The 26,046-nt window shown below is 42.3% G+C and overlaps 1 protein-coding gene across 4 annotated transcripts; it reads right to left on the bottom strand.

Annotated features, from left to right (window-relative positions):
• Nucleotides 1-24,969, bottom strand: parp6b (poly (ADP-ribose) polymerase family, member 6b). 4 transcript variants are annotated; one of them, XR_013816026.1, is made up of 23 exons: nt 24,682-24,969; nt 24,113-24,289; nt 23,785-23,862; nt 22,090-22,184; nt 21,845-21,905; nt 21,361-21,451; nt 21,217-21,283; nt 20,974-21,123; nt 16,057-16,195; nt 15,355-15,486; nt 15,068-15,163; nt 14,882-14,974; nt 13,125-13,250; nt 12,957-13,022; nt 12,675-12,742; nt 12,553-12,601; nt 12,344-12,456; nt 12,194-12,266; nt 12,041-12,110; nt 9,715-9,860; nt 9,482-9,545; nt 9,292-9,376; nt 1-922 (listed from the first exon to the last, which is right to left on the bottom strand). XR_013816026.1 is itself a non-coding variant. In XM_079810389.1 (23 exons), the coding sequence occupies exons 2-23, from the start codon at nt 24,155-24,157 to the stop codon at nt 838-840; spliced, it is 1,926 nt and encodes a 641-aa protein (XP_079666515.1). In that variant the 5' UTR covers nt 24,158-24,289; nt 24,682-24,962; the 3' UTR covers nt 198-837. The 4 variants fall into 4 exon arrangements, 2 of the variants coding, with proteins under 2 accessions (XP_079666515.1, XP_079666516.1); XM_079810389.1 differs by having other exon boundaries at nt 198-922; nt 9,781-9,860; nt 24,682-24,962; XM_079810390.1 differs by having other exon boundaries at nt 199-922; nt 9,781-9,860; nt 23,811-23,862; nt 24,682-24,890.
• Between the last annotated feature and the right edge of the window lie 1,077 nt (nt 24,970-26,046).

The following is a 26,046-nucleotide window of genomic DNA, read 5'->3' as shown; positions in this document are numbered from 1 at the left end:
GCAGGACATATAAGATTTTACTGTCGTTGTGGGGCATTTGGTCACATTTCATCCATCTGATCAGTTGTCAGTCATCATTTAGAAAGTAACTCATTGATGAAAAATGCTGACATACAAATATGGGCCTTATGAAAACATGACGGTTGGATTAGTTTAGCGTCTTCTTCAGTTTGACATCGACAAAATCATACATTTTTCGTCTGTGATGTGTCAATACGTGTCGTTTATTGGCAGTCTTTTCCACTCTAAGCTCTCTGAAGAGTGAATGAGAACATGATGCTTTCTAGTGCACAGCACCAAACTTGTTAACATTTCATGTTAAGAGGTTCAGGATCCATAACAAGTATAGCGTCACAACATTCTCATGAAAATACACTCAATGAACTGACGGATAGGCTGCATTTCACTAGTAAACATAGGCCTACATTAAACAGGACTAACGATGAATAGATGTAGATGTAAACACTTATAAATGGCAGGTTTAAAGAATTATAAGCCTTTCCTATTTCATTCCCAAGTTATTTTTATGCTTCTCTTTAGGAAATAGAGACCCCCAGTGGGCAAAATAGCAATTACAGTTTTTGCTGTAAATTTAACAGCACTTCTCATGACTTTGTAGAAAAAATGTAAAGCGAACATGACATAAATAGAGACTATGAGAAACCGAGGAAATGTTTATCAAAAAAGTTACAAAATGGGTTTCCCTTCTATCCATGTAAAGAGAAACTTGACTCGAGGTTAGCGTCATCAAAACACCTAGTTTGAGGTAATTCTTTTCATGTTCAGTTCATATGATCCTTTGAAAAGTTTCTCAAAGAGTCACAGTGATGAAACAGGTCAGCCAATCACCCGCAATATCTCCTTCTGTATCCGGACGTCCTGTGTGTTTATGTTAGCATCTCCTACCTGACCGTCCTCGTACCTGAGGAATGAAAGACAAAGAACATGCTAAAGAAAATATTTTTTATGATTGTTAACGTTCACATATAAAAAGGTTATATCTGAATGTTCTCTGAACGTCAAAAATCCAGATATTTAATGTTTTAAGAACAATTTTCTTCGTCGTGAGAATGCTAAGGGAACATTCAATTTGATCATTTTACAATTACGGGATTGTTACTTTTGAATGTTCTCTGAATGTTCTGAAATAAGCAGTAACATTTTTTTTTTTTAAATGTCCAACTAAACGTTTCAGGTAAAAACGTGTCACATGCCTGTCCTGTCTTGTGGAGGACATGTGGTGTTTTGTTATTTTGGGCCATGTGCTCTTGTCTCGGTTCCCTTGTTATCTGATTAGTGTTTGATTTCTCCCTCCTGATTTCTTCCCCTTTAAATAGTTCTCTTGTGTTCACAGTCTTTGTCGGTACATTGTCTTGTCTACGTCTCCCCGTGATTCCTATTTGGTATGTTTGAGTTTCTATTTGTAATTTTGATTGTGTTTTGCCCCATCGTGGGTTTTGTTTTGTGTTATGTTTCTTTTTGTTAGAATAAACCCTTCTTCCCTGCATATGAGTCCTCACTCTAGTTTTTCCTGAGTTTTCGTGACATAACGTACCGACCATGTCTAGGACTCAGAAGAGGAAGGACTCAACTCAGGAACCTCTCAACACCTGTCCTCAGTTTGAGAGGATTTTACGGTTTAGAGTCCTGCAATTGCTCCGCCAAGAGGGGATGGAGATAAGGCTTGCCTTGAGATTTCACAGTACTGCTATGGGTCTAAAACTTAGTGACTTGGCTCTTAAGGACCTTTTTAACTATGCTCTGGACAAACAATTTGAGTGAGTGGTGATGAGAGCTCTGGATCGTGGCTCTTTTAAGGAGGCGGTGGATTATTTAGCTCGCCAGGCGGCTGGAGAGATTGCAGAGACCACCTCGAGTCTGGTGGTCCCTGCTCCGGTGGTCCCGAGACCGGGGGTCCCGAAACGGAGGAGGAGAAAGGCTCCCTCCGTGACTGTTCCGGTGGTCCCAGCCGTTCCAGACGCGCCGCCCAGGCGCCCCGAACTCTGCGGGCCGCCCTGGCCTTATGAATTTTCCGTCCCTCCCGTCCCTAGTGGAGCGTCTGGTAGCCGCTGCTTAAGGAGGGGGTAATGTCACATGCCTGTCCTGTCTTTTAGAGCACATGTGGTGTTTTGTTATTTTGGGCCACGTGCTCTTGTCTCTGTCTGATCCCTCCCCCTTGTTATATTATTAGTGTTTGACAGGAGACTTAGGCGACAAGAACAGCAAGAGGTTAAGGTGAAAAAATACTATTTTTTTTATTGCAATACTCTAAAATATACATTGATTCTTATTAAAGTTTTTCAGTCAAGAGCAGTGAGTGATTTTCTCTTTGTCTTTTGTTGTTGTATTAACATTAAAGGGATCATTCACTAAAAAATGAAAATTCTGTCATCGATTACTCACGCTCAAGTTGTTTTACACCTAAATAAAGGTCTTTCTTCTGTTGGACATAAAATATATTTTGAAGAATGTTGGAAACCAAACAGTTACTGGTCCCCTTTGTAGGAAATAATAATATGGAAGTCAATGCCTACCGTCTACTGTCTGGTATTCAACTGTCTGTGTTCAACAGGAGAAATGAACTCAGGTTTGAACAACATTAGAGTGAGTAAATAATGACATTATTTTAGAGGTGAACTGTTCCTTTAAGGACAGCGTGTTCACTACTGCGCTGCTGTCAATTTAAGACCTGCCCGCATCACAGAGACACATAGACACATGCCGATTTTACTTTCACTTTAGACATAACCGACTGTGTTTATGTTAACCTTGTGTGTGACAGTATTAGCGCAGTAAGACTACTTAGTCCAGTAATCACGTGTTTGACAGGCGTTTAGTGTGTGAGCTCGGAAAAGCGTATGTGCATAACCTCGTGAATTAAATGTTTAACCGGCAAGATTTTAAAACGCATGCAAATAATGAACTTTCGTGATTGTGAATAACTATAATGTTCCGTGAGTATAACTCTACCAATAACGTGTGATGTGAATGTATGTCGCGTTGTTCAGTATATTGGGATGGAGGCAAATGATAGTAGAAAAATAATTAATTAAATGCAAAACCGAAAAAAACGCAATTCACAAGCGCGTATTGAACCGTGTATGCCGTACCGAACGGAGAATAAACCCCTTTCCCTTTCGAAAGGGAACTCGCGCTGCGTCAGCTGACGCTACGGGGAACGCCTCCAGCGTGACAGGTGCCTGAAATCACAATTACAAAACATCAATCCTATTGACCGGCGACAGCCCATGACGTCATCAAGGTGCAACCAGGAAGTATAAAAGGGCGCCTTGCCAACATGACCGTATCTTTTCGTCTTCAGGGACTGTTTTGCCTATCTCACGTAAAGCGTCAAAGAAAGTTTTGCAAACGAGAGAATGAAGTGTGCTCAGAAGCAACGCCACTTCCGCAGATGTGTGGACCCGTGTACCAGGTATCTTACACCTGAGGATACACACACACTCTGTGTGTACTGTCTGGGTGAGGAGCATGCACGGGAAGTTCTCGAGGGAGCTTCCTGTGCAAACTGCGAGCGTTTTCCTCTGAAGACGCTCCGCTCTCGTCTGGCTCTCTTCTCGAGGGGAGAGAATTCAGCATCTGGGGACGGCCCCGCTCGAGCTGAGGCTGAGTGGCGTCTGAAGTCCTGGGGTTCCCAGATGGATCTGGCTCGTCGTCTGGAGACTGGTGTGGTGCTCGCAGATGACGATCCAGATCACGAGGGGCAGACATCGGAGGAGGAGCGGGATTTGAGCTCCTCCTCCTCGTCTGCGGCTCTTCCAACAGAGCAAAGGATGGATGAAGAGGTTGGTGAGTCAGCTGAGGCTGAAACCTCGCATCCATCCTGTCCCATGTACGGGGAGCTGGTGGAGGTCATGGAGCGAGGAGAGAGGAGAGAGGTCGTGCGTCCAAATCGTTTGGATGACCGGTTTCTCTCCGCTCATGACCGCCCAGCTCCCGGGAGTCTTCCATTTCTTCCGGATCTCCATCAACAGATCTCGAAGGGATGGAAGAAGCCGTATTCAGCCCGCATCCATCGGCATCAGCGAGCTAACTTCACTGATGTCGAGGGATTGGCTGAGGCTGGATATGTGTCGTTGCCCCCGTGGAAGAGACGTTTGCGAACTATCTCGCCTCTGGGCGGCCATCGACACTGAGGTCTCCCACCCTGCCGACCAAACCGCTTAGGACAACATCACGGTTGAACGGCAGGGCGTACATGTCAGCGGGTCACGCTGGGGCGGCTTTACACACCATGGCGGTGTTACAAGCCTACCAGGCGGACCTGCTGAGGGACCTCGATCAGGGGGAGGGACTAACCCCGGCTTTACACACCATGGCGGTGTTACAAGCCTACCAGGCGGACCTGCTGAGGGACCTCGATCAGGGGGAGGGACTAACCCCTGATGCGGTGACCGAGTTGCGCCGGACCACGGATCTCGCTCTCCGGGCTGCCAAACAAACTGCGTTTGCCATCGGTCGTTCGATGGCGGCGATGGTAGCCACGGAGGGACATCTGTGGTTGAACCTGGCGGACATCGGGGAGAAAGAGAAGTCCTTTCTCCTGGATGCCCAGGTTTCGCCCTCTGAACTTTTTGGCACCTCCGTGGAGGCGGTGGTCGGAAAGTTCAGGGAGGCGAAGGCGCGCTCGGCGGCATTTAGAACATGCATCCCGCTGAGGTCCGGGACCGCGCCCAGGCAGCCGGGTGTCCCTGGCCCGTCACGGTCTGAGGACTGGAGACGGGACCAGCGAACCAGCGTCGCCTCTCGAGCGCCCCCTCCGTGGAGGACTGGTGCGCAGAGAAGGCGGGACACCCGCAAGAGGAAGAAAGCCGGTGCTGGTAACCGGAACCAGCGTAGGCAGCGGACTCCGCCTCCCAGGGCGCGCAGATGAGCGCTGCCTTTTCCCTTCCTCCTGTGAAATTCCCCTGGGCGCTTTACATCAGGCCGGTGGGCCAATGATGAGCAGAAAATGTAAGATTCTGACGGCCCGCCTGGTTTGTTTGGTGAAAGCGCCCCCCTCAGGATGGTGGTCGTATACTAGCTTGATGGCTGGTTTGAAGCGCCGAGAAGAGCGAGTGGTGAGTCCCCCTCGAAAAGGGTGAAACATTTTCTACTAATGTTTTCAGGACTCCGTTTTTCGCTCTCCTGAGAGGGCTCGGGGGATTATGGAACATCGCTGGACATCGCAGGGCCTGCAGCTCCCCGTGAGTAAGCTAAGAACGATCTTCTTTGCAACATTATATGTTTGTGCATAATGCTATACTTAAACTAGTAGAGATCTACCGCCTCTCCGTGTTATCTCTATCACTTATGTGAGTGTTTGTATTGCCGCTCTTGCTCGCGGGCTTGTGGCGCGCGGGGGCGAGTTGTTTGTTTTCCTAGCTTTAAGTATAAAGTAGCATTACGACCGGGTTAAGCACTATGCGTGAGCTGTAGTGAGATCTGCGCCCAGCCCTGTTGGGCTTTTAAATGGGTTTCGGGGCCCCGTTGTTTATGTAAGGGGTGATAATATTTCTTTCCTGAGCCCTGGGTAGATCTAGTGCAGGTGTAGCACCGCACCACTTGGCCTAGGCTTTGCTAAGGATGGGGGGCGCTTCCTTTAAAAGCAGGTTTGTCGCCCTAGGCCTGTCTTTAAGTATAAGAACAGTGCATGTTTTTCTGCATCCTTGATTCAGCCTCCTCTTATTACAGAGTAGTCCGGCCAAGGCCCGCCCCCTTCTCTGCGTTCTGGGGTTATTTAGTAATGCAGTGTAGGTGTTGCAGCAGGGATAGCGACCTTGCCAGTGGTCGTGGGGCCGGGCTGAGCGTCTTTCGCTGTGTGCGTCCAAGACTTTAGTTTTGCTGTGCCCCGCCTTTCAGAGCTGATGTGGCCACCACCTTGTGGTGGCCCCCGGCCTCATCCTGGAGGATGGTACGGCCGGTGGGTTACATTTTTTGCATGATGTGTTTACCCTCTGCTCTATGTCCTCTGCTCCACCTTCTTTAGGGCTCGGGTCGAGCTGAACATCGCAACCTTCTGCAAAAAGTGTCGGTTTGATCGAATGCTCCCCTGAGGCCCGAGCATTACCAATGGCTGACGTCCTTGCACGAACGGCAGACCGCTGTATGAGAAAGTAAGGCGGCCGCCCTGAAGCAGGTGACGTAAGTTGTACTCCCCTCGCTTTAGAGGGTTCCTAAGCGTTTGTTTGCTGAGTACACTGCTGTTGGCAATGTGATTAGGTTCATGTCTGTAGGCACTGCCCTGTGAGACTGCGCTATCGCGGAGGCCCTTTAGCCTCTGGGATGGAGCCAGCCCCAGGTGCGGGCATATGAAGGCCAGCTGGTTGTGAGTAGCCAGCTTGGGCAGTCTGGGCAGCGGACTCCAGGACAAGGGAGTCTCGACGTCGTGGCCCATAGGTGGGCCCCCGAGGATTCTTTCCGTCGACGTCAACTTCAGCAGAAACCTCGTCAACCAGTAGGCCCTCTTTGGCCTCCTTGGGGATGAGTCCCCAGGTGATAACTGGATGTCCAGTTCTTCGTCAGCAGCAGACAGCTACCGTCAGCCCGGGTGCAGCAGCCAGCCTTCTTCTATCTGCGGCAGGGTTCATAGAACCTGCAGGCCTCCTATTTGGAGGTAGGCCCTGCCAGGCCTCCCTGAGGGGTAGGCTCCCGTTTTTGGGTTGCCTTGGCTCAGATGGTAGGCCCCATCAGGCCTCCCTGAGAGCCTGCTGTGAGTAGCAGGCCTTGCCCGGTCTCCCCCGAGGGGGTATTCCTGAGCATTAGTCCCTCGACGGCTGGCACGAGCTGCTAGTAGGTGGTAGGCGCTACCAAGCCTCCCTAAGGGCCTGCTGTGGGGTAAGCAGGCTCACTGGACCTCCTCTGAGGGGTTGGTCCCGGGCCTCAGTCACTGGATGGCTAGCACGAGCTGCTAGTAGGTAGTAGGCCTCACCCGGCCTCCCTGAGGGCGAGTTCCCGGTTCCCAGTCTCTGTGGCGGTCCCCAGTTTCGGTACCTCACGGTAGCACGGGTTGCTAACAGGTAGCAAGCTGCACGGGCTTCCCTGGGGGATTCGCTATTGGATTGTAGGCCTCACCTGGCCTCCTCTAAGGGCATGTTCCGGTTTCGCAGTTACTAGATGAGTCTAGTCACTGTGGAAAAGCTATCTAGCGCACCTATTGTCAGGTGGCAGGCCTAACTAAACCTCCCTGAAGGAACGCCCAACGACTAAACAGGTGGTAGGCCTCACTAGGCCTCCCTGATGGAGCGAGTCCCTGTTCTCCCAGCTACCTCGAGGGCTAGCTCGACTGCGGTCAGGTGGTAGGCCTGCTAGGCCTCCCTGAGGGCGAGCTCCGTGGTTTGGACACGCGAGCAGTCGGCACAGGTTACCAGGTGGAGGCCCCTTCTGGCCTCCCTGGGGGACGAGTTCCCTAGGAGGGAACACATAACTGGCTTTACGCTGACAGCTGGTGGTCACCTGCTATCAGGCGCCGGTTTCTAGCCGGTAACACCTGAAGGCGGTGTTCATACCCTAGCATGACGAGACGACGCTGCTACTATGCGGTCCCTACAGGAAGGGACTCTCATAGATCGCCTACAGCATGGTTACCTACCAGGCAGGCTTGGGAGCTCCTCTCAAGTGAGAGTCTTCTGTGAGCTGATAGCCGCTTGGCACTGATCCGTCGGTTGTAGGCCCATCGAGGCCTCCCAGCAAGGATCAGCCTGTAGGCCTGTTCGGCCTCCTGAGCACGTTGTAAAATAAGTGCTTGGTAGATCCTAGGATCGAGTGGCTAAACTCCCCTCGCTAGCAAGGGTTAGAAAGCACTTCGCTGAGCGCTGCTCTCCAGGATAACCCGTCTCTGAGGTCCGGCTGGTGGAGGACACTGCCTTTTTGCAGTACCCTAGCAGGATGTCTCTCCGGAGGCAAGTACCAGAGGCTCTGTACTTAAGCAGACAGGGGTTGGCCGAACTGACGTGTCCCACATAGAGGTCGCTAGGTCAGGCCTCCCTGGTGGCATTCGGTGAATTCTTCCCGAATAGTGACTGGCGCGGGTTCCCTCGGGTCTCCCTGCCACGTTCCCTTAAAGGAACCCCCTTCTGTCGAACGGGCTGGTTCCAGGCCTTCGAGCGGCCAGGGTAGGACTTCATGTAGTATGCGAAGTTTCCATCTCAGGTTTATAGCTTGGGCTTTGACCGTAGGGAGCGCTGTCGCTGACAGCCTAATGTGACCAGAAGGGGAGTGGTTCAGGCTTTTCAGTTGAATTTGCTTGTCCTGACAGTTGTCACTGCCATTGGGCATGCACTCCTTTCGGCATGGCGGCGTTGGTATATCGTTCCCCGTAGCGTCAGCTGACGCAGCGCGAGTTCCCTTTCGAAAGGGAACGTCTCTGGTTACGTATGTAACCTATGTTCCCTGAGAACAGGGAACGAGACGCTGCGTCGCTTTGCCATGCCGCAAGCCTTGCCTGCCAAACAGTCCCTTCAGACGTTTAGATACGGTCATGTTGGCAAGGCGCCCTTTTATACTTCCTGGTTGCACCTTGATGACGTCATGGGCTGTCGCCGGTCAATAGGATTGACGTTTTGTAATTGTGATTTCAGGCACCTGTCACGCTGGAGGCGTTCCCCGTAGCGTCAGCTGACGCAGCGTCTCGTTCCCTGTTCTCAGGGAACATAGGTTACATACGTAACCAGAGACGTTTTCCCTGCATAAGAGTCCTCACTCTAAATAATGTATTTAAAGGTGCCATGAAATCAAAACGTACAAATATTTTTTTTTTTGCTGTGTTTATTAAGTAATTTATCAGTGCACATTATTATTTTTGTTTAATCAAAAATGTTAACGAAACATCTGCTCTCTTCATGATGACTGCAAACTGACATTCAGATCTGCCTCCATTTTGGGCAAATTCCAATCGGAAGTGAGCATCCCTATGCCCTACAGTACACTCTGAAGGGCAGAGCCCTTGAAGTGGCGACTTTGGAGGGGGCAGGGCACTTGTGTGCAATAATGAAGCCACATGACCATAAACGATTACATTTCTTCCTTTAAGTGACCTTCGCATGTTCCCTTTCACTAACGGACTAGTGGACGGGGCTCTTCATGAAGGCATTCAGTTTTTCACTTTCATTTGGAACGCCTCAACAAATTGTGTCCCCTTCCCGAAGTGCCCTTCAAAGGTGCAAAAAGGCTGTTTGGAATTGTGAGACAACTTCCATTTCATGCCGACTTATATTACTGGAAGAACGTTTGTTCATAGCTTTGAAAGAACCACAACGTTAGCCAAAGTTTCCTGTTAGCTGGGAAGATACTCACACAAAAAAGAAGCGTGTGCAGACGTGATCAGAAATTGGGCAAACCCAAATATTTCCATGTTTCTGTAGATCTTTGGATGTTATTACTGTTGAAAAAAAAATGAATAAGGGTCTTAACTTCAGTCAAACAAAAATCTACACAATGATTTGACTGATATCATTTGTATTTCCAGGTATTATTAACGTCGTACCCTCACATAGAGCAACGCAGTTCAGATTCCGACTCTGAAGAAACCTTGACTGTATGGGTCGACACTGCGAAAGAAAAATGACACATTTAGCAGTGATGCATACTATACAACAAGGCAAGCATCTGTCTTGCTTGTAGCTGACAAACTAGCGATGTGAGTGCAATCCCAAAAAGTGAACAAATAACACTCTTAAATTACTCTGCTTATATTGTTTCCAATAATGTTTGACTCACCTAGTCCGATTAACTACAGATTGCATACATCCGTATCAGTCCAATCTCCACAGATAGAGTTAATACCTGTAAGACAGTGTTGACCCGGTTGTAGTGCTGTACTAATTCCTCTTTAGTAGGCATGTGGTGCTGTCCCTTTCCCATTCCTGCACACAAATACAGCACAATTAGCTAAAACTGCAGTAAAACATTACAAACTATTTAAAATACTCCCAGCTTCAGAAAAGTTTCCTTAAAAATGTAATCTGGCAGTGGTACCGATGGATATAAATCATGGTACAGAATGATTATTTTATTCAAATATCATTGTATTTATAAGGAGGTTTCAAAGTTTTTGATGCCGAAGACCCTCGAAAAAAGTATGATACCTTTGCGAGGGACCTCCTCCTTAAAATATAAAGGCAGCTGTATATTTGAATACATAATGGCCCGGTTTCACAGACAGGACTTAGATTAAACCAGGATTAGGCCTTAGTTCAGTTAGGAAATTTAAGCATCTGTTATAAACATGCCTTAAAAAAACATTGCTGGTGTGCATCTTGAGACAAAACAATGACACTGACATATTTTATGATTTGTCAGTTAAAACAGCTCAAACATGCATTTAATCTGGGACTAGATTTAAGCCTTGTCTGTGAAACCAGAGGAAAGATACATTTATAGTGTGTGAGAAAAACATGAATTATGATACTATAAAGACAACATGTTTGACAATTTTTGTAATTCTAAAAATATTATAAATAATTAATATTTATTGTGAGTAATCTCATAATGTCTTAGTTTTTAGAAAAAGAAATAAAAATAAAAAAAGATTTGTATATATATATATATTAGTGCTGTGAATCGATTAAATAAAGAATTTACTAATTAATCAAATTTTTTCTGTAATTAATCAATGCAATTAAAAGTTTTTTTAATATTTTGATATTGTAATAATTTCAGTTACTCTCCAAATTAATGTAGAAACAATTTAAAGACAGCATATTTTAAATATGTGTTGTAATGGCATCTTTTTATGAATGAAGGCCAGTATCACTGATACTAATGTCTCTATGAAACATTAATGACGTTACATTACAGTATAACTGAAAGCTGCCAATTTCAACATTTATTAGGCTTTAAAAAAACAACTTTTAATTTAATTGAACCTAAAACAATCTTTACATAAACCATTATAATAAATGTTATATTTACCCATGGCCTTCCGTGTTAGACATCATTAAATAATAAATGAAATATAGATTAATCATCATTAAAGCTACACTTTTTTTCTGTTCCTGTTGTTCTTTGATGAACATTAATGACAGACATCATCAGTGCTGCTGTCACTTTAAGATTGGCCGCTGCTGAACATGACGCGGATCTGACGCGCTGTCCCGCGCATCTCTTTGGCATTTTGGCAAAATTCTCTGTGTTGTTGTTATTTTTTGTTCAAGTGCGAAAGAGAACTCGATGTGTGCACAAGACTGGCGTGTGTGTGTGTGTGTGTGTGTGTGTGTCAGGGTGTCCCTCGATTAGCTCCCTAGCTTCCTAATCAGTATATCGTGTACATGAATGTGGACGACTCCCTGATCAGTGCCCTGGCTACTGAACTAGGGAGCTGTGGGGCGCAGCCACACAGACAGGACATTGACATACAGCGTGTTCTCTTGTGTCTTGTTGCGCTTAGATAGTTTAAAAGCAAACTGACTCTGCGTTAATTGAGTTAAATATTTTTAGTGCGTTAAACTGAAAAAAATAATCGCCTGCGTTAACGCGTTAATTTGCCCAGCACTAATATATATATATATATATATATATATATATATATATATATATATATATATATATATATATATGTATATATATATATATATATATATATATATATATATATATATATATATATATATATATATATATATATATATATATATATATATATATATATATACATACACATACATCTGAAAGAATTAAAACAAATTAAATAATTTATATTTATGGTAATTAGTCTGACCAATAATATCTGACCAGTTTTTAGAAAATGAAAAATCGAAAGTGTTAAATTATTGCATTCAACATTTAATTAATATCTTAGGTTAACACACTGACTTGACAACCCTAAAATACATTTCTCTCTCTCTTTTTTCTGTGGACCCCTTGCATCCCTGAGAAGTCCCTGGACCCTGGTTTGAAAACCTCTGAAGACCTAAATGGTATTACCATGGTCCATGTCCCAAATTGTCAAAATATTTCCACAATGTTTCTTTCTCTCAAAATGTCCAAAACAATTTACTTTTCAATGCACATTTAAAAAATAAAAAATTCCACCAAAGACTCCTACCTGAGTATCCAAATGAGATGCTGGAGATGGGGCTGAGGTAGATGCCCTTCCCATAGGCTGCCCCATGCAGCTTGTGTCAAAGAGAACAAGAAGAAATATTGGCCAAGTAGGAAATCTGTGGGTAATACACTACATTAGGAGTAACTGTGGTACCTGCAGTTTCGTGTAGGAGGCATTTACAAGTCCATTTCGTAGAATGGAGTGCCAGTTTTCAATATGAGAACCACTGAAGATAGAGAACCAGTGATTATGTTGGTTTATGTTAGTGATCATGATATGATCTCATGCTAAACTGAAGCTCACTGAAAAGCGAACGTGCTGCCGTGGAGTTTTCTGGCGGTGCGGAAGCGGGCCTCTTTGGCAGGAGGACTGCTGAGGAGCAGGAACTGATGGGAGGTGTGCATGAACTTCAGTTGCTGTGAGCACAAAAACGGAGGCGTGATAAATAGACAGAGCAAATTAAGGTTTAGTCACACCGTTTTTTGAGAGAAAATGAGATCAAACGCCCTTACCCTGCTGGAGGGGAGCTTGACAATGTGAGACCTGTTGCTGGATATAATCCTGAGAAGAAAAAGAAGATTAAGGGTCATTACGATGACAGGAAAATGTCTGAGAATTCCACAGCTTCACTCACCACTGCAGCAGAGGATGTGCAAGCGAGTCCATTTTGTCCATCTGTTTCTTTATTTCGACATAAGGGCCCTGTAAAATATGAGTTTAGGTGTCACTCATTCCCTTAACAAGTACTATGGACGGTCTATAACAGGCAGCTGGAAGTGTGTCATGATCAACAGGCTTTGAAATTATATTCTTATATTTACCAGACTCACTTCAAACTTGGTTTGAATAATGTCAAGACACAGATGATGTAAAATTGTGTATCTCAAATAGTGCTGCCATTTTAAAAATGACTCACTTGTGTTATTTCTCGGATTGACGTGATGCTGTCTAATGCTCTCTGCAGCCGCTCGTAACTTCTTTTCTATAAGCGGAAAATTAACGAAGGTCACACAGTCATTCTAAACATGAAAATCCAAAATTCTAAAACTGAAATTAGAAACATTTTATTTGGTAAAGAAGCTACCTTCGGATTGAAGGCCAAAGACTTGGGGTCATGAGGGTCAACGACAGAGGGGTAAGGGTCAAAGATAATGCTTTTACGGACAGATTCAAGTGCAGCACGACACATTGCCACCAGCAGGTCCACTACCTGTACAAAAACATTATCTATTATAACATTTTGAAGTAATTAAGATTTTTGGTGTTTTTTAAAAGTCTTTTATGCTCACTGAGGCTGTTTTTGATTTATTTGATCAAAAATACACTAAAATAGTTAATATTATATATATACACTTACCTAAAGGATTATTAGGAACACCATACTAATACTGTGTTTGACCCCCTTTCGCCTTCAGAACTGCCTTAATTCTACGTGGCATTGATTCAACAAGGTGCTGAAAGCATTCTTTAGAAATGTTGGCCCATCTTGATAAGATAGCATCTTGCAGTTGATGGAGATTTGTGGGATGCACATCCAGGGCACGAAGCTCCCGTTCCACCACATCCCAAAGATGCTCTATTGGGTTGAGATCTGGTGACTGTGGGGGCCATTTTAGTACAGTGAACTCATTGTCATGTTCAAGAAACCAATTTGAAATGATTCGAGCTTTGTGACATGGTGCATTATCCTGCTGGAAGTAGCCATCAGAGGATGGGTACATGGTGGTCATAAAGGGATGGACATGGTCAGAAACAATGCTCAGGTAGGCCGTGGCATTTAAATGATGCGCAATTGGAACTAAGGGGCCTAAAGTGTGCCAAAAAAACATCCCCCACACCATTACACCACCACCACCAGCCTGCACAGTGGTAACAAGGCATGATGGATCCATGTTCTCATTCTGTTTACGCCAAATTCTGACTCTACCATCTGAATGTCTCAACAGAAACCGAGACTCATCAGACCAGGCAACATTTTTCCAGTCTTCAACTGTCCAATTTTGGTGAGCTTGTGCAAATTGTAGCCTCTTTTTCCTGTAGCCTCTTTTTCCTATTTGTAGTGGAGATGTGGTACCCGGTGGGGTCTTCTGCTGTTGTAGCCCATCCGCCTCAAGGTTGTGCGTGTTGTGGCTTCACAAATGCTTTGCTGCATACCTCGGTTGTAACGAGTGGTTATTTCAGTCAAAGTTGCTCTTCTATCAGCTTGAATCAGTCGGCCCATTCTCCTCTGACCTCTAGCATCAACAAGGCATTTTCGCCCACAGGACTGCCGCATACTGGATGTTTTTCCCTTTTCACACCATTCTTTGTAAACCCTAGAAATGGTTGTGCATGAAAATCCCAGTAACTGAGCAGATTGTGAAATACTCAGACCGGCCCGTCTGGCACCAACAACCATGCCATGCTCAAAATTGCTTAAATCACCTTTCTTTCCCATTCTGACATTCAGTTTGGAGATCAGGAGATTGTCTTGACCAGGACCACACCCCTAAATGCATTGAAGCAACTGCCATGTAATTGGTTGATTAGATAATTGCATTAATGAGAAATTGAACAGGTGTTCCTAATAATCCCTTAGGTGAGTATATATATATATATATATATTTGTTATCACAGGAATAATACAATTTAAAATATATTCAAATAGAATTTGTACAAATATTTCCTTCAATATTCCCTCTGACTTCTTTCAACAACATTAAAAAAAACTTAATTACACCAAACTTTGAACTGGCATTGTATATTAATATTACATTATATTATATTATATAACATTTTATGTAACAACAATAGAAGTCTATGGTATATTCTTGATTTAGCTAAGTTATGTGTGTGTGATACCTCAGCTCCAGTGGCTACATCTTCTGCAGCTCCTGACATGACGCCCAGAGTGTTGAAGGAGAACACGCACAGTTCTCTCGTACAAACAGCAGGCTGAACGACACAAAGACAAAATAGACTGTGATGATGATAGTGGTATAGATGTACCGGTGTATTTTAATGGAGATGTCCAAGTATTTCCTGTACTTTGAGCATGGAGCCGTTCTGAAAGACATGCTGTTCATCACAGACCACACAATAATCGTTCAGAGTTGGGATCCTCTGCTCTGAGTACTTCATAACCTAGAGGACAAAAAAGGATAATTAGGTAAGTTGGATAATCAGGATAGTTATGGAATTTGCAAGTTAAATGGATGTAAGAATAAAACAACAAGAAATCATGCAAGAAAGAAGACCAACTGCAATTCATTATGCAAATACTAGAAGTGTTTTACATTTAAGCGTAGAATAGATTTAATTATGTTGAGGTTTACCTGCACGAGGAAGCCGTACTCCAGGGTCGGGATGCTCTTGCAGTGGATGAGCGCTTGTGAGGAGAAGAAGAGCTGAATGAGCTGCCTGGTGGTGATGTGCACTGTGGATCTTGAGCCTGGGACGGCCACAGTCTGTTAAAAAAGCACTGCGTCAATCATTTGACAATAAATGGTTTTATAGATTAACATATACAAAGAGAGAGAGTGTGTGTGTACCGTTTGGGGTCTATTTGGTGATACTTTTATTCAGCAAGGATGCATTAAATTGGTCAAAAGTGACAGTAATGACATTTATAATAGATGTCTAGTTCAAATGAATGCTGTTTCTATAAATCAAAGAATCCTGAAATAAATGCATCACAGTTTCCACAAAAATATTAAGCAGCACATCGGTTTTCAACATTGATAATATTAAGAAATGTTACTTGAGCAGCAGATCAGCATATCAGAATGATTTCTGAAATATCATGTGACACTGAAGACTGGAGTAATGATGCTGAAAATTCAGCTTTGTATAACAGGAATAAATGACATTTTAAAATGAATTCAAATAGAAAACAGTTATTTTTAATTGATAATGTTATATTAATATATAATAATATAATATTTCATAATATTACTGTTTTTACTGTGCCTTTTTTTCATAAACTCCGAAAACCCTGGAGCAGGGTTTTACATTATTATATGAATGTTTAAACGTACTTGTCCAATTGGACTGGAGGTGTGCAGTTCTCCTTTGGTGCAGGACATGGAGCGGCTCATCAAGTGGGTCACTCTCAACTCTTGTCCTGCTGGCCTTGCCTTCACCCCAGGGCCCTGAATAAGAGGAACACTGGAGCACCTGGTGGAAAAATAGCCGTTTTCACGTTACCACTGCTTTCTTTAAATTCCACCAAATGTTGTCAATGAGATTTAAATCTGAAGTACAGGCCACTCAAGAAAATTCTACGACTGATCCCCGAACCAAGCTTAAGTACATTGGGATGGCTGTCCTTCAGGAAAGTCCATTGATCATCAAGCTTCAGTCTCTGCACTGAAGGCATCACCATCTCTGCCAAAATGGCTTGATACTTCAAAGAATTCATGATGTCCTTCATACAGTCAAGATTTTCACTTCCTGCAACAGCAAAGCACCCCCTTAACAAGACCGGACCGCTTTCGTGTTTGACCATGGAGATGGTGTTCTTCTGCTCATAAGCTTTGCCTTTTTTGCAACAGACATACCACTGACCCATGGGTCCAAAAAGTTCCAGTGTGGTCAAATCACTCCATGAAACATTCTTCCAGAGCCCCACAGGTCTATCCAGATGAATTTTAGCATATTCGAGTCTGCCTTTTATGTTCTTCTTGGTCAAGAGTGGCATTCGGCAAGATGTCCCAAAATGAAGGCCATGCTTTTCTAGTGTTCTTCTTATACTCTGTATTGAAATGTTTTTTCCTCCTTTCATCAGGTCATCTTGCAAGTATTTGACAGTAAATTGAGGGTTTTTCTCAGTTGCTCTGATCAAACATTTTATTCCCCTTAAAGATATTGTGCTTTTTTGTCAAAACCATCAATGGTTTTCTGGTACAACACATTTTAAACTTATGAATAGGGCTGCCAGCAGTCTCTAGGAATTTAGAATGTTTAGGAAATCTTCTTGTAGCCATAGACTTTCTAATGTAAATATAGCTTTTGTGAGAACTCTTTTGATTTGGCCGTATTTGCTACTCAACTTTAGCACATGCATGAGCTAAATGTATGTATGTGTAACAGCACAAAGCTAATTCAGTTTTGTTATAGAGTTTCCAAAGGCTTAATTATGTGTTACGGCAATTTTGTACCATACCATACAAATGAGATTACATTTTCATGTTTGACATTTTTAAAACCAAGTTTTCGTGAGAATCACCCAGTTAGTAGGCTGGAGTGTTGTTGCCGCAATGCCCGATGAAACGCTGTTATTTTCATCCGGATTGCAGGTCCACTTTGTTCACCCCTCCTAGGGACGGGGGTGTGTTGCAGTGCGTTTAACATACAAAATATTATATGCATGTGTGTATGAGACAGAGGGGAACATGGTCGCATTTGCAGCAGATATATGCTGCCCATCATAAATCAAAGCACGAGACAGACAGGGGTCGGAGGAGAAGACCGGAAAATGTGACATAATGGACAATATTCGTCTGTATTTGCAATACACGAGCCGCGGTTCAGCTGCACATTTCACAGAGGAAAGCTTCCACAATCTTCGCGAGTTCAATGCAGGATTCGCACAACGGCTTGTCCTGAAAGATGGATTTAAAAACTGAAGCAGTTTACGGGCCACAACCTGTAAGTATGATTTATTTTTCGTCGATGTGTTTTCCTGTAATAATTCGTATTGTTAATTGTACGTTGTAGCAAGGAAGTAAACAAATGACAACGCTGTTTGGCTCTGCAAACCAGTCTGTTAAATGCTCATTCATAATTAACGTTATCTGACAAACACCTAACGCAGTGGTCCCCAAACTTTTTTCTGTAAGGGCCACATCATTTTTCCTTTCTTTAATGGGGGGCCGGGTCGGTCAAATTACATGGGCCGGAGTGACTACCAGTATTATTGTGGAGATTTTATTATGATTTTAAATCTATTCATCAAACTAAAAATCTAATGTTTAGCATAACATTATAGACACACTTTCAAAAATGTTTATTGCCAGCATACAGAAGTTAGGGGCGTAAATCACGGGGGGGACGGGGGGGGACAGGACCCCCCCAATCTGAGGGCTGCCCCCCCCCCTCCCCTAAAAACCATGCTGAGTATTGCAAATAATATAATGATATATACTTAAAATAAATGTGTAAGTAGTAAAACAATACAAAAGCAAACGGGACCAAAAATGCGTTTAAGTTTAGAAACATTTTGAGTCCCCCCTCCCCCTTGCCCCACAGTGGTTTGATCCACCGCGATCCTCTAACGTTACCCATAGAACGTAAAAAAAACTACCACCACAAGTTTGGGGAGAGAACAAAGCTCTTCAGACAGCAGTTGTGAAACTCCAGTAAGCTGTCAATACTATTTTATTCACTTTAAACATCAGATGAAGTGACTCTTTTCTCTTTAATACAGATTAGGCAAAACACTGTTGGCATCACTTGCCCACCGCCGCACCGCCCCGGGCCACCGTCGTTTTCATTTTTATAGTAATAAAATAATTTTGTTTAGTTAGAGAACAGACACAACAATTAAAAACTGAACGTGTCTGCTCAATACAGCACGAGTCGAACGAGAGTCAGATTTCATTCATCACTAGAGCAAACAGCTGACAGATGATCGCGGAAGATTTGGTTTCAAAGCGAAATGTAAAACTGCCTATTTAAGGGAGTGTGTCATTGTACTGTTTTCTTGCTGTGTTTTTCATTAAGAATAATAGGCTAATGAACCCATAATTCAAGCAACCCACCCTCGAATTGGCGCTAATTCTAAATCTAAAGTATATGCGCACGGCGCTCTGTCAGATCTGTGTTGGGTTTTGCTCAATATGATAATAAGTGGCAGATCAGAGGGCTTGCTGCAGTTGAATATCTAAAGATCTGAATATCATAGTATAAAATACTATGTGGAGGATGCAAGATAATTTTAAATAATATGACTGTGTGGTGAACCTACTCATATTTAAACAACTATTGCTTTGTGTTGTTGGTCAGATAAAATGACAGAGAAAAGAAAAACGTTTTTTTTTTGTGGTACACATATCCTTACAAGTACGATTTTGGCTATATTATTTGTGTCCCCTTTAAAAATTGCTCTTGAGAATTTTCATGTTTATAGTCCCCCCCTACTGTTAGATAAAATTTACGCCCCTGTACACGACCATTAACACAAGGACAACTTCAGAGCTGTCAAACATGGGTATGTGTCCTTATCATCTCTACGAGGCACCTTCAGTTCTGTCCCCTTTTGAAAAATACTGTTCGCTAGAACTGCGTGTGCGTGGTTTGTTACCACAGTTATCTGCGTGCTTCCTCAGCGATGAAGTTCCACATTTGCGGCTATCTTTTCTTCAACTCCTCAGTATCCATCTCAACGACTGCAGTGCAGGCAGATCACGCGCGGTTGTGAATCTCCTAGGAGGGCACGCGCGCGCGCCGCACGGCCACAAATAAACTAATATGGATTTGAAATTATTTTATCAACTTGAAATACAGGCAAGGCATATTTTTGTAGATGTGTTCCTAAAAATATGCATACTTTTTATAGGAACACATCTACAATATACATGCATATGTTTTTATATATAGGCTATTCGTTTGCACGAGACTGTTTAAAACCCGTGTTTAGACCCGTGTTTGTCCCTTGTCCGACCCCCACTCGTATCCGACACAGTTAGGATGTTTTTTTCACCCGTTTCAGCAATATTCGCGGATCATCCGTCGGGTACCCGCCCGTGCAGGACTCTGGTTCAGAGGGCCGGTCCAAATGTGGGGGCGGGCCGTATTCGGCCCGCGGGCCGTAGTTTGGGGACCCCTGACCTAACGTTACAAACTTTTTTTTAAATCTTAACAGCGAACTTCGCATTAGTGTAAATTATTCTTTGATTAGAGCTTTTATGTATTGTTTATCTACATGCATGCTAAACATGGTTATGTGTTTGATTTGGCTACTATAGTAAAGCCAATGTTTAGTGTTCATTTTGGGTTAATTGTTCTTGCGACAGATATTTGGCTATAATTGTTCTAAAAATACAAAAGTAAAGGTGCCATTCAGATCACTATAGATCCGCAGTCTTTCTTTCTTTCTTTCTTTCTTTCTTTTCTTTCTTTTTCTTTTTATTTCGAACAACAACAAAATATATATATATAATAAAAACATAGTAAAACATACAACATTTGTGTTACCAAATAGACGCAATATCAAAATAAAATTTCATGTGTTCGAAAAGGAGCGGGATGAAGCAAAAGCTTATTATTTTCCCACCCCTTATATAACCATACAAAATTTCATCAAAATTGTATTCTCACCACATACATCATATACTTATTGCACAACAACCATTGCACCAATACATTAAATAAAAAAAAAACTCTTGAGGACTGAACAGGTTGAACAGGTTCTGCTCGATCATCTTCAATAAAATTGTCTGGGTCTGAGTCGGGCTCAAATTGGTATGGTTTTATTGACGCCATTGTTTCTAATACTACCCAAAGCACAGTCTACCGGTAAAGGTAAGGGGCGTGGCGTTTCCGACAAATGTGTACTAGGCGGTTAGCGAATCACAACACACTGGGCCAGCTAACCAATCTGAGCCCATTGCGTATTTTTGAGGGACTGGCTTCATACAACCCGGAAACCATCAGACCGTTTTTACAAGGAGGGACAGAGCAGTGTAGAATAAAGGTAAAATATTTGAAAAATAATGCAATTTAAAAAAAATGAAGCATGAACACATGTTACAGTGCACCCCACAAACACAATCAACCCTTCGAAAGATTGTGTTTTACCACCCCTTTAATAATAAAATTAATGAATTATAGGAATATATTAAAATTAATTTTGTGTTATCTCACGGCCCCCTTTGAGGATCACTGAGGCCCCTCTAATGGGCCGCGGCCCCCCCCCCTTGAGAAGCACTGCTATAGATTGTGTTGGATCTTACTTGGCTATTGGTGAGAAGATGCTGAGTCCAGCTCTGAACTTCTTGATGGTTCCTCCAGCCTTAAACCAGCTGTGTCTCTTCCTCTGTTGTGCGTTCAGGAACTCGTTGCTGAGATGTTTCCATTGATTAGATACAAACGTGCTGAGAATTCTGGGAGAAGACATCAATATTTGTTGGAGTAATCATTACCGAGGCATATGCAGTATGTCAGTTTGGACAAAATAGAATAGAAACACAGCTGACCTTTTAAGCTGCACCCCAAGGCAGAAACCATCTTTACAAGTTGGCTGGAACACATCCACAGTGGGTTCTTAAAGAGGTGGAAATGCTGTCAGCGGATTTAAGTGGAATCACTTCCTGTATTTCGTAACTAAAATTGTTACTCACCTGGTCCATCCAGATACTGGGAGAGGGAGAAACGAAGGCGTAAAATGATTGGCTCTGTTCTACTGACCTTCCATGCTGACGCCACTTCCTCCTGCAAAATGCGAACATGACTATTATTTGTTTTTGTTAGATATACATATTTTTTTGTATTTTCCATTTTTATTTTGAGTTAAAATTTGAGTAGATTTACTTTCTTGTGTTTTTGATACTTTATAAGTTTTATTTGTCTATTAATTTTTATTTCAATGTGAATTTTTTTTAGTACATCAAGCTAAACCCTGCTTTGGGAATTAGCTGAAATGAAATATGTTTTTGGTATTTTTATTTTATTTGAGTTAATGATTATTTTATTTCAAGTAACAAAAGTATTTTTTATGGTTTTAGTTTAAGTTAACTATAATAGCTCTGTGAACTTTTTCCTTGTGGCTCATCTGGAATTTGTTAAATATGGAAATGATTTAAATTAAGTCCCAAAAGCTCTTACATCCAGGAAGCTGACATTAATGTGCAGGTCAATGTCCACATCGTCAATGGTTTCATACTCCCTGAAATATAGAGAGCGGGTAAAAACTCCACAGTTACATTATAACAAAATAATCATTAAATGATCAATGACCTCAAAAGCAGTAAAAATGACATGATCCTCATATACAAGCTTAATTGATTTCCTTTCAATTCCCATGATAGCATTTCATGGGACTTGTAGAAGCTTTGTGGGTCAAAATGTACCTGACAGAAACGGCACTTTCAGAATAGATGTCCTTCACTGCACCAACATCGATGTCCAGCTGCGGGTGTCGACTCAGGTCAGTGGCATAATGACACTGCAAAGAAAATTGCGTTAGCATAGGAGTCATCATTTCATGTCCATTGATGACAGGCCTAATGATGAAACAAATTTCTTCAGAAATAGCAGGGAAAGCATGTTATAATCTCACACAACAGGCAGGGAAAGCATATTATAATATTTTGTGCATGCTATCTTTCAGCTTGCTAGAAATTGCCCTAGTTTCTGCAGTATCCTTCTGTGGTGGACATTTTAAACACATTATTGTAAGTGCCCTTTCATTTTTTTCCCAATAATGTAAAATAACAAGGAGTATATTAATTAACTATCAACTATGTTGGGTACATTGTTATGATTTGCAATATTTTTATGATTCCAGTTCAAATATATGTTCAAATGAGGTTAACCTGAATAAGAAAATAGCATTTGGTTAGCCAGTGAAATTGTCAACTATGCGAACTATCCACTTGTAGAGACAATTCTTGGATGACATATTTTATACTGGCTCTATGTGATTATGATTGTTCACTGATGACAATTAATCATTTGCCATAAATTCTTATCATAATTTAACCTTCTATGTGTCAGAGGAGACGGTGTGTGTGAACCCCGCTAGAAATTTTACGTTCCCAGAACGTTCTCACAACGTCCCCGCTGGTGTCAAGGATGTCGCCTAGTAACGTTCCCTGAACATTTCAAGACGGTCATGATGTGGAGTTCTGTAAAAGGTTGGGGGGCATTATTTGGTGGACCATCATGCAACATTCAGGACTCTGTGAATGTTTACGGGCCCATTACCATAGGACATTCCTCTAGGTCTCTACACTACATTCCCATAACGTTTGCAGGACCTTAAGGGGACTTTAGGTTGTTTTTTGGTCCTATTTAGTTAGTTTTTTGGCCCAACTTTTGTACAAATCCTGTGTTTTCCTCATTTGCAAAGCAGCCGCGTGTACATTGATTCACTCAAACATATTCTGAAAGCATGGGAATGTAGTGTAGAGATCACTGCACTAAACAAGATATGCAACGCGCAGTCCCGAATGAAACATCCTCATCTGACTACAGGGAACCGTATGGGAACTTTCTGTTAATATCCCAAATGTCCTCTTTGTAACATTGCCATGTGACCATAGAATAGCCAAAATGGAACGTCCCACTAAAGTCATATAAGGAACATTGAACTGCAGCACATTCAGAATCAAAAGAGGATGTTTTAGGAACGTCCCTAATGTTCTATAAAGGTTCAACCAAGTGAAAATAATGTCCCGAATGATTTGTTCATTTGTTATTCATTAAGAGCGGACATACACTCTTTGGTTTTGGCAAGAAATCTGAAGCAAGTTCAGGGAATCTGAAAAACTGGAGCCATCTGCTGCTCCTCATACTAGGGAGCCGCCTTTAAACCTACACTAATCCCCTGAAAACCCCACAATGCACTTTGGTAACCCCAACCTACTTTACATTCAGCCACTGGGGTATGTAGATTAACAAAATGAGCATATTATTAGTATGTAATGTAGATAGATCAATAAAATACATGAATAAATGAACAAAATTAGCTTTGTTTGCTAATTGAGCAAATTAGCTTCAGGTTTAGCATGTGTTACTAGTAGATTGTTTGGTAATATGCAAACCTGGGCACCGTAGGAGAAATCCTCACCATCGCTCTCACCATCCGAGTCCTCGTCACTCCAGAATTGCTCACCGATGCTCTGAAAAAAGTTATCACGGGTCAATCACAGGCTAATTTCCCCTGTGGTGAACTAATTCATTACCCTCCCCCCATTCATTAGACACTGAATAGCCCTTATCAGTCTGTCTGTAATCTACTCAACAAGGTGAGTGTGTCAGTAGGGCAGCCTACATCTTAGATCATCAGCTTGGTCTGGTTATACTGTCCGTCAAGGCATGTTATTTATGTACAGTGCATTAGATAATGGTTAGCATGTGTGATTTCCCTACCATTCTGTTCATAGATGCTGCTCTAGTGAGTTTCCTCTGCCACATTCATCCATTCCAGCTAAGTGTGGTTTGGATAGGCTGGGATTTGTTTGGGAAGTCAGCGCAGGTTGAACAAAGCCGGCTGAAGGGCTGTGCTCATTTATTGGGGTCCATTATCAAAGTCATCTCCATGGCAATCTGTGACAACACAATTCAAGAGTGGCAATTCATTAAACATCCATTTAGAGTTCATTTGTGTCACCACATATTGACTCTGCATGTGGCACACGTTACAAAATACTTGAAATGTGATCGCATGTTTGTATTTTTTAAATACAATAATTATAAAAATTAATAATGTGGACACTGTATGAGTCCATTGTTTCAGTTGTTTACGTACATAATTTTTCTCTGTTAATTATCCTGTAGTAGCCTACCCCTGTTGGATGTTCTGATGTTTTCAATAAATGAACAAAATTAATACAAACAATGAATAAAACATAATATGAGCACAAGAATCCCTAAAATATTAAACTAGCTATATTATATTTGCAGTAATTCTGCACTGTAAAAGAAAATTCCAGTCTTACCTTTTTAAGACGAGACGCTTTATGCGAGGTCTGTATGGCACAACCTTAACAAAACATCCCAAAATGCTCTACACCAAGAAGCTTGTATATATATTTATATAAAGTGAGTCAGCTGACAAGGTATAGAGTATATGAGAAATGTGATCCCCTATTGTCTAGCGTCACTGTCTCTCAGCTGGCTCCTCTCATGGTTTGCTTTCCTCGCTGTCTCCGCTGTCTGCTTTCTCCCTGACAACACACAACAGCTCGGGCATGCTCAGTGTGTGCCGTCCGGGTCATGGGACCGGCAGCTGACAGTAGTGTGCTAGTAGTAGCAGGAGGGGAGGGGAGGGGGGTGAACAGAAAAGACTTACCTGGTAGATCATGGAACAGAAGATCAAATGCAACCCCTGCGTGTACATGACCTGATATTTTCATCTCTTAATGCATGCTGTGTTACACACACGTGTGTGTGTGTGTGTGTGTGTGTGTGTGTGTGTGTGTGTGTGTGTGTGTGTGTGTGTGTGTGTGTGTGTGTGTGTGTGTGTGTGTGTGTGTGTATGAGAGAGAGAGAGAGAGAGAGAGAGAGTGTGTGTGTGTGTGTGTGTGTGTGTGTGTCATTCATTTAACAAAGGGTGGATCTGTTGCTGTATTCTGTTCTATTCTATTGTGTTGAGTTATTTTCTATTCTGTATTCTATTCTATTTTGTTATATTCTATTGTGTTGAGTTATTTTCTATTCTGTATTCTATTCTATTTTGTTCTATTCAGTTTTTTATGGCATGTTTTGTGGCATTTATGGCGTGTTGAATTCCATTTTGTGCTGTGACATATTTTGTTATTTCCTGGTGTGTTGAGTTCTATTCTATTGTGTTCTATTCTAGTGTGTTGTATTTTATTTTATTTTATTCCTTTCCTTTGTGGTGAGGTCAATTCTATTCCCTGCTCTTATCTGTTATTCTGTGGTGTGTTGAGTTCTATTTTGTTGACTTGTGTTCTATTCTATGTGCTGATCTATTCTGTTTTTGTGGTATGTCGAGATCTGTTCAATTCTATTCTGTTCTGTTCTTCTGTGACGAGTTGAGTTCTATTTGATTCTGTGCTCTTCTTAAATTCTTTTCTTTTATTATATTCCGTTCCATTTATGATGTGTTAAGTTGTAGGCTATTGTGTGCTATTCTATTGTGTTATGTTTTATTTTATTCTATTCTTTTGTAGTTAAATTCAATTGTGTGTTCTGCTCTTTTTATGGTATGTTGGGTTCTATTCTATTGTTTTATTATATTCTGTTCTTTTATTGTGTGATACGTTATATTCTGTTGTGTTCTAATCTATTATGTTGAGTTGTGTTTTATTCTGCTCTGTTATATTTAGGTCTTTTCTTGT

The sequence above is a fragment of the Gobio gobio genome, assembly GCF_949357685.1.
Source record: "Gobio gobio genome assembly, chromosome: 25".
NCBI classification, from domain to species: Eukaryota; Metazoa; Chordata; class Actinopteri; order Cypriniformes; family Gobionidae; genus Gobio; species Gobio gobio.
The sequence above is the reverse complement of the archived record's forward strand: the minus strand, read 5'-3'. Positions and strand labels throughout refer to the sequence as shown.